The following is a 9,705-nucleotide window of genomic DNA, read 5'->3' on the forward strand; positions in this document are numbered from 1 at the left end:
AATCTTAAAAAATGCCAATTTGTAGATTCAGAAGAAAATCTCCAGACAGCCATCTTTTGCATTCTGTCCTATTAAGTGCCCAGTCTTTAGATTTAAGCAATAGTAGACAGTTTTGCTATGCCTTAGGACTCTGGAAGAAAGTGTTTCTGTGTCTGTTCCAATGTACTGCCTACTGTAACTGACTTTTGAGAAATGTTAATGCCTGTTTCCACATCAAGCCACAGCACTAAGCAGGTTGTCCAGCACCCTCTATGTTCTCCCAACAACTTGGGAAGATCTTTTAGCCTCAGGAAAAAACAAATAATGCTACCATTTTTCTCTGCACCTTGTCATGACAGCAAACTAAATTTGAAATGCCGAAATTGATTTGATTTGTACAATTTAAAGAAAAGAAACTTCTATCAATAATGCATAGAAGAGAACTATCATGGCTCAGAGCCAAATATACATTGATTTAATTCTCTCTGTTTGAAGTTCTGTCATGGTGCAATACTATGTTTAAGCCTTCACTGTATGTACTGAAGGCATAATTAACTGGAATTTCAAGGAACAAGAAGTATCTTGGAAAGAAAACTTGATACTTTTGCCAACTTGCCTGTCTTCTACCCAAGACTTCCACTTAAAAATCATCCTCCCTCCTGTGAGTCATGTAAGCCTCAACTGCATATTGCATCAAAACTCAGGAAGGAGCAGTTTCATATTCCGGACTGTCAGTGAACAGAGAGCACTCTGCTAGGCCATACCCAACAGAAAGTGCCACATGATCTGTGTGACATAGATAAAACTAAAAAAAAAAAAAAAAAGTTAAAAACCTTCACCTAAAAATGCACTTAATGTAAACATGAGCGCTATTACTAATATTTTAATGACTGACAGATTTTTAAAACTACCCACATCGACTACTTATCCAGAAGGTGAAACAAGAAGCAGAGACATTTATCCAGAGACAGCAAATATTTATTTATGCTCTTTTTAGTTTCATTATCTTCTTTCTTCGTTACTTCCTACAGTGTGAATGTGCACAATTCTATACATGTGCCCTATCAGTGAGCGTACATTTTGAAAAGCCTGCTCTTTTTCTTTTTTTCCTGTAAAATCTTGTTCAACAACTCATGTAATAGAGAAGGCCACTTACCAAGAAAAAGTTACAACATGCTATGGTGACTGTGATTAGGACTCCTCCTGGTCACCAGTTCTCTCATATTGATTCCTTTACCCCTTCTTCCTCTCTGAGTTTCTGATTTTCTTCCAACTTTCAGTATTAGCCTCCTAGCTGACCTTTTTGGATGCATCTCCCAAATCACATCATCTGTGGTTTTATTATTGTCATTATTATTATTTTACCTGAAATGCCTCAGTTTTGAAGGACTCATGCTGACATTATTCATAGAAGTCCCCATGACTTAGGTTTCGTATTTGTTCTTATTTTTTCCTTTTTCTTAGACTAGATTCTTCTCCCTACACATGTTCACTCCAGAACCTTCCTAACCTTTGGGTTAGGATCGGCGGGGCCAACAAGGCTAGCGTCCTGGTCAGGGTCTGTTACAGACCGCCGAACCAGGACGAGGAGATGGATGAGGAGTTCTACAGGCAGCTGGCAGAAGTTGCGAAATCGTCAGCGCTGGTTCTCGTGGGGGACTTCAACTTCCCTGACATATCCTGGAAGCACAACACAGCCCAGAGAAAGCAGTCTAGGAGGTTTCTGGAGAGTGTGGAAGATAGCTTCCTGACGCAGCTGATTAGTGAGCCTACCAGGGGTGGCGCCCCGCTAGACCTTCTCTTCACAAGCAGAGAAGGACTGGTGGAGGATGTGATTGTCGGGAGCTGTCTTGGGCAGTGACCATGAAATGGTGGAGTTCTCTATTCTTGGCAAGGCCAGGAAGGGGACCAGTAAAACCACTGTATTGGACTTTCGGAGGGCTGACTTTGTGCTGCTGAGGACACTGGTTGGTAGAGTCCCTTGGGAGGCGGTTCTGAAGGGCAGAGGAGTCCAGGAAGGCTGGGCGCTCTTCAGAAGGGAAATCTTAATGGCGCAGGAACGGTCTGTCCCCACGTGCCCAAAGACAAGCTGGCGGGGAAGAAGACCAGCCTGGCTGAACAGAGAATTGTGGCTTGAGCTTAGAAGAAAAAAGAGAGTTTATACTCTTTGGAAAAGTGGGCAGGCCACTAGGGAGGACTATAAGGATATCGCGAGGCTGTGCAGGGACAAAATTAGAAAAGCCAAAGCTCATCTGGAGCTCAATCTGGCTACTGCCGTTAAAGATAACAAAAAATGTTTTTATAAATACATCAACACGAAAAGGAGGACTAAAGAGAATCTCCATCCTTTACTGGATGCGGGGGAAAACTTAGTTACAAGAGATGAGGAAAAGGTGGAGGTGCTTAATGCCTTCTTTGCCTCAGTCTTTAACGGCAATACCGATTGTTCTCTGGATACCCAGTACCCTGAACTGGTGGAAGGGGATGGGGAGCAGGATGTGGCCCTCACTATCCATGAAGAAATGGTTGGTGACCTGGTACGGCACTCGGATGTGCACAAGTCGATGGGGCCGGATGGGATCCACCCAAGGGTACTGAGAGAACTGGCAGAGGAGCTGGCCAAGCCGCTTACCATCATTTATCAACAGTCCTGGCTATCAGGGGAGGTCCCAGTTGACTGGCGGCTAGCAAATGTGACGCCCATCTACAAGAAGGGCTGGAGGACTGACCCGGGAAACTACAGGCCTGTCAGTTTGACCTCGGTGCCAGGGAAGCTCATGGAGCAGATTATCTTGAGAGTCATCACGCAGCACTTGCAGGGCAAGCAGGCGATCAGGCCCAGTCAGCATGGGTTTATGAAGAGCAGGTCCTGCTTGATGAACCTGATCTCCTTCTATGACAAGGTGACACGCTTAGTGGATGAGGGAAAGGCTGTGGATGTGGTCTACCTTGACTTCAGCAAGGCTTTTGACACCGTTTCCCACAGCATTCTCCTCAAGAAACTGGCTGCTCTTGGCTTGGACTGGCGCACGCTTCATTGGGTTAGAAACTGACTGGATAGCCGGGCCCAAAGAGTCGTGGTAAATGGAGTCAAATCCAGTTGGAGGCCGGTCACTAGTGGCGTTCCCCAGGGCTCGGTGCTGGGGCTGGTCCTCTTCAATATCTTCATTGATGATCTGGATGAGGGCATTGAGTGCACCCTCAGTAAGTTTGCAGATGACACCAAGTTAGGTACGTGTGTCGATCTGCTCGAGGGTAGGAAGGCTCTGCAGGAGGATCTGGAGAGGCTGGACCGATGGGCTGAGGTCAACTGCATGAAGTTCAACAAGGCCAAGTGCTGGGTCCTGCACCTGGGGCGCAATAACCCCAAGCAGAGCTACAGGCTGGGAGATGAGTGGTTGGAGAGCTGCCAGGCAGAGAAGGACCTGGGAGTGATGGTTGATAGTCGGCTGAATATGAGCCAGCAGTGTGCTCAGGTGGCCAAGAAGGCCAACAGCATCCTGGCCTGTATAAGAAACAGTGTGGCCAGCAGGGCTAGGGAGGTGATCATCCCCCTGTACTCGGCTCTGGTGAGGCCGCACCTCGAGTACTGTGTTCAGTTTTGGGCCCCTCACTACAAGAAGGACATGGAGGTGCTTGAGCGAGTCCAGAGAAGGGCTACGAAGCTGGTGAGGGGCCTGGAGAACAAGTCTTATGAGGAGCGGCTGAGGGAGCTGGGCTTGTTCAGCCTGGAGAAAAGGAGGCTCAGGGGTGACCTTATTGCACTCTACAGGTACCTGAAGGGAGGCTGTAGAGAGGTGGGGGTTGGTCTGTTCTCCCACGTGCCTGGTGACAGGACGAGGGGGAATGGGCTTAAGTTGCGCCAGGGGAGTTTTAGGTTGGATCTTAGGAAGAACTTCTTTACCAAAAGGGTTGTTAGACACTGGAACGGGCTGCCCAGGGAAGTGGTGGAGTCACCATCCCTGGAGGTCTTTAAAAGACGTTTAGATGTAGAGCTTAGGGATATGGTTTAGTGGGGACTGTTAGTGTTAGGTCAGAGGTTGGACTTGATGATCTTGGAGGTCTCTTCCAACCTAGAAATTCTGTGATTCTGTGTGATTATAGTAAAAGGGGAAAAAATAATTCTTTAATTAACTTTTTTTCCTCACACATACTTACCTTCTTTTTTTCATCACAAGGTTTACTGAATACCCAATTCTTATGGAAGTCTTTAATGACTGTTTCTTTCTACGCCAGAGGGCCCCTATTAGAAATTCAGTTTCCTTAAGTGCACAAAAAAAGCATCATCATTCAGACCTTTCTAAAATATGTTTTTTATTGAGTCTCTCCCTCTATCTTTCCTTCATCTCTGGCTACATGTTCAGCACTCCTTTAGTCATTTTCTTCCTCTAACTTTTATAATTTCCTTAGGTTATGGCTCTTTTCACACAACACCTCATCAAGCAGTATGCCCACAGACCACAGTCTGCTGCAGTAATTAGATGTTCATCATGATTAGGTCACAAACTCCTCTCTTTGGCTCCTTCTCTTAGAGCAGTGCTCCTCAGAACAGTTCCACCTTAGAAAATGATCCCATTATGCTTCCCAGCTCCTCTGTCATATTCTTCCCTTCCCGCTCTCATGCCAACCCTTTTACCTCTAGTAGCTGGATCCTCTTCCAGATGTACCCTGTCACTTGATGTGTTGCTGTGGGGCTGCAGTGGGACATACGGACCATATTAAAGGGTGTTCTTCCTATGTATGGCCACCTTTTGGCCATATATTAGGATTCCATCAGACCTTGAACTCTCAAAAATGTAATTTTAGCCAAGCCTACATTTGAAATGTGCTTTACTATGAATCTCTGAATCTCTCACTGTCCAGCCAGAAGGTCGAGTCAATTAGGAGCAAAGGTGAAATCACTCCTGCTTCTGGACCAACTTCATTTCTAGACCACCACTCACTTCTCAAAATGACAGCATTTACTCGTCAGTTCTGGGGGTGTTCACACTCAACACACAGGTTTTGCTCAGATGTTGCTGTTTCTCCCTCTGTACATCACAGAACTGCCTTTCTCTCTGCCCATAAGACTAATATGCTCCTCCTGACCCTCATGTCACACACATTTCCTCTGCACTGCACTGAAAGAACTGCTGTGAATGTGTTATTTACTAAACCATGCCTAACCTCTTTGAATCTAGTTATTGGCTATCCCTCTTCTTTAACATCCTTTCGTTCTTTCTTTTGTGGTTCTCCGTGACTACTTCTCCAGTTTACCTTGCCTTGCCCTCTACCTTTTTGTCACAAAATAGTGAATCCTCTGAGATTGTAGTCTTCTCTAGTATAATTGTCTCTCTCTGTTTCTGCTACCTTTTTCTTTTTGGACAGAATGCTGTTCTTGGGTTAGCTTGCTCATCAACTTTACTCCCTCTGCTTGATTTTAATTTATAGAACTGCTTCTTCCATGACATTTATGATAAAGTAGATGGATTAAACAGCTAGGTTAGGTTAGGTTTAAGGGCATTTTCATCAACCAAACAGCAAGAGTGATCAGCCACCACAGAAGGCACTGCGTGCAATATCCAGAAGCACTTCCAAAAGTTAGTTAAAGCAGTAAAAACAAGCAGAAACTAATACTTCAGTATGGAAGTGGTTCATTTTAATTGTTTAAATATTTTCCTTATTGATTCAAGCAAACAAAAAGTGGATACAGACTCAGTCTTGTTTGCTCTTACAGCAAGTCACTTTAAACCACACCTCACTGCTGTGTCTACATTTATAGCGTGCTGCTGACACAGCGATGTAAGGATAAGCATGAAAAAGCACACTCCCTAGCTTACACAACTTTATCAGCAAATCATCCCTGTGTGAGTCTTGCTAAGCTAGCACAGGAGTGCTGTTGACAGCTCAGTTAATTTTCTTTAGCATCAATCTATACCCTCCTGTGTCATGAGAAAAGCTGTACTGTATATACACCATACCTCCACAGAAAAGTCTACCTGTATAAGCATACCAGCATATCTACGTTTGCTGAAACTCTCTACAACAGATGAGCTGAAAAACAAATTGGTGCAACTGAATGCCCCCTGAAATACCTGTATATGTAACTCACCAGGTGGCACACTAAAGAATAAATGTCCTAGTGTCTACTTTGCTCAAAATACTGCTAGTGCAAGCTATAGCTCTCCTAATTTTGACCAGTCAAGAACATGGCTCCATTTCTACATTTTAGAACATACAGAAACTTCCTGAGCATCCTCATTTGCCAACTGTACGCAGTGACTGGACTCTGAAAAACAACCAAGAAAAGTAAAAACAAAGAATTTCACTAATTAAATGCATTTCATTCCTGCTGGGGAAAAAAAAAAAAAAAAAAAAAAAAAAAGGTATGGTATCAGTAAGAGCTTAATTTTGAAATGGCCAATAGGACCTTTGAAGAAGAAGGCGGACCCTTGGAGGTCCAGTATCTTGAGTCACTATTTTAGGGAGACATGCTTCTCATAAAATACTCTATAAAATATTTTTGAATATATACATCATCAATAGAAGTTCTATATTAAAATAAAAACGTACAAGAAAGAAATTGAGCTGCATACCGACACCAATTTAAGCTTAATTTATGCTTAACCTAAACTATAGCCCTGCATTCTCATTCTGTCCCACATTATTAGGCTTTTCATCCTTTTATCAGTGCATTTCCTACTTTACACACACTTACAGAATCCAGAAAGTAATCAAACTCACAAGCCACTGGAATTCTAACTCCGCTATCAATATTGACTGAATTGCCCACAGTCCAGATACCTCTTGTGAGCTCAATACATGATTTGCCCATTCTGGCAAAGACCTCATCTTAACTATAAATTCTTACACAGAACTTTGCATGAAACTAAACAAATACTACAATAGGCCAGGTATTCTTGCTCCAGAGTAATGAAAATTCCCATAAAAGTAGTAAGTGAAATATTGCCCTAATTTTTGTGATCCCAGTAGTTAACATAGCTGCACCAACTTTAAAATAGCTAGTTTGGATGTTTGAAGCACTGTAACTACAGCTGAACACAATTCAACATTAACCAATTTCCCAAGTGCTTATTCAGAGTCTTGGGAGTACTTGAAGACTATGCAACTACAGTAGGCGAATCCCAGTGGTGACTGCAGTGCTGTAATTCTTTTTGAATGGCACCCCATGAACACTTGCAAATTTCCTTCTTAAATACAACAAAGAGGTTGACAGCTAAATCTGTATACACCCTTAGCTGCATGTTGCTTTTCTGTTACCAAACAAACTAAAGCAGGAACACTGCTAAAATACATATTCACACCACCTTCTCTTTCCAAATACTCCATAGTTATGAAATCACCTTCATTTGACAATACAGTACACTGCTTTGTAAATCCTTTACAGGGATGGGCTCTTTGTAGTCAGATCATCTTAAGTGACAGGCATAAGGAATTGTACCTAAATTACCTGATGGGGTCTTGAAAGACTCTTCCTTCCAAATCCTTTCCATCTCCTTAGCAACACAGGCCTGTGTTTGGGATAAAACAAAACACAGAACAATGAACAAAATACAAAAGTGAATAGAAAATGAAGTAAAGCAGTGTCCTCATCTTCTTGAAAGTCAACAACAGAGAGGGCCCAGTCCAACTGTGGATGACTTCAGCCCATGGGTCTATGCTGGCAGCTGCTTCCTACAGTAATGCTGACAAAGATTGTGTCAACACATACTCCCTATTTTTCACAATACAAACGTAGCCCCCTTTGCACATCCGGACTATCTGGAGTATTCACTGGAAAAATTAATGTAACAGTTTTTTCCAGTGTAGAACTTTTCACTGCACTGAAAATTTAAGCACAACATAATATATACTGAATGTAATGAAAATGAAATAATGCAGTTAACTTTGTACTGACTTTAATATGTAATTCAATATCACTTCTAAAATGAACCAGAAGTTCCACATGGTTGCACCAGACTGACATAAAAGTTAAGTGGCTTTGCTTCAGGATTCAGGCCAAGTTTTACAAAGATTACAGATGGCATAGGCTACCTAGGCTAAAAACAATTAAGTTTTCCTTTGACAAATATCAACAACGAACACGTAAAAAGAGCAGAAATACAGTTTCAGAAACCGTATTACCGTTTATGACAGAATACATTTATTATGGATTTATCGCATTTTTGACTGTCATAAGCAAAGGTATCTCATTTTTGTATTCCAACAGTGATGGGTCTAATGTAAACTTAATCTATTTCAGACCAAGCAAAGTTCCACTCATGACCTTGCAGGTGTCATTTTCACTTTAGCTAATACACATAGTTCATATTACACTATGCTTCTTATGTATTGTATTAAAACTGCTGATACTCAAGGTCACAAAGCATTACAAAATGCTTACAGGCCCATAATGTTTAAGAGGGATCTTATTTAAACAACACTAGCAAAGAAAAGGATATCCATAGAATATTTGTTTATAAGTAGCATTGAAATACCCATGACAAGCAGCTTTTACTGCCAGACCATGACCTTGCATGATCAGCTAAATAAAGATGGTTAGTTCTTAGAAGGTAACTGCTAAGGTAGTTCCCAAAGCAGGCACAAAACTTCAGTATCTTTTACTTTTAATAAATCACTTGCATTTGAAATACACACCGAAGAACAAATGCTGAGTTACAAGTCAGGTGTTGTACTACATGCCAATTTTGAGTTATGCCAGAATGTTCACTGCATGGTCATTGACATATTAAATTAGTCTTGCATTAGGATGCAGAGAAAAAAATCTGTAATCAGCACTGTTTTCTGAAGACCCAGGCTCCAAATATTAACATAGAAACATATCCATTCTGTCTCATATCTTCTGATATGAGACATCTTTGGATCAGAATTACTGAGAAAAACAAAAAAAAATAAACAAATCAACAAATGTGGATACCATATGAAGTCTAGCCTTTAAGGGGACTTTAAGGTTGAGAAAGATTAAAGCTCTGCCTGCCTAATCCACAAAAAGATAAGACAGGTAAATAACTGTATTTAGCAATTATATAACTGAAAACAAAGAAGAATCCATTGTATTTTGTTATAAAACATTAGATGTAATTAGATTGAAATTTGTCCTTTTATCTTCAATGTCTCCTTCTGTTGACATGTCAAGTTTTGCATTTCTTCATCAAGAATATTCTGAACTACTCTCTGTCTATATTGGCTCAACCAAAAAGGACTAAAGCCTTAAAACATCTTACCCAGAACACCATGAAGTAAGAGCAGCCTTTATAGCAATAGTTCATGCCATTGGTCACACACAGTAAGTATGTGAAGGTCTTGATACCATTACAGGCTGGTACAATATACACCAACACAAGATCTGCAAGGGATTTAGACAGGATGAGAATTGAAGCAAATGGCTCCCTGGTGCCAGCTGCCTCAGCCTAGATTTCCAGGCTGATTGCACAGGGGTCCACCTGTCACATCCCTGTGGGGGTACTGCTGGTGGGATGGGTGTCCCACGAGCACTCTGTTTTTCTGGATCACAATTACTGTGAGGAGCGGCTGAGGGAACTGGGGGTGTTTGGTCTAGAGCAGAGGAGGCTCAGGGCAGGCCTTATTGCTCTCTACAACTCCCTGAAAGGAAGCTGTGGGGAGCTGGGGGTCGGCCTCTTCTCACAGGTAACTAGTGATAGGACTAGAGGGAATGGCTTCAAGTTGTGTCAGGGGAGGTTCAGGTTGGAAATGAGGAGACATTTC

At 42.1% G+C, this 9,705-nt stretch overlaps 1 protein-coding gene across 1 annotated transcript in view; it reads left to right on the forward strand.

Moving 5' to 3' along the window:
* The first annotated feature begins 8,485 nt into the window (after positions 1–8,485).
* The window catches only part of TBC1D22A (TBC1 domain family member 22A), a 175,064-nt gene continuing 173,844 nt past the window's right edge, over positions 8,486–9,705 (forward strand). Inside the window, exon 1 of the mRNA XM_035343577.1 lies at positions 8,486–8,516. Coding sequence (XP_035199468.1) covers positions 8,486–8,516 — 31 coding nt within the window. The remainder of the gene's footprint in view (positions 8,517–9,705) is intronic.

Source organism: Oxyura jamaicensis, chromosome 1, assembly GCF_011077185.1.
Source record: "Oxyura jamaicensis isolate SHBP4307 breed ruddy duck chromosome 1, BPBGC_Ojam_1.0, whole genome shotgun sequence".
Classification (NCBI taxonomy): domain Eukaryota; kingdom Metazoa; phylum Chordata; class Aves; order Anseriformes; family Anatidae; genus Oxyura; species Oxyura jamaicensis.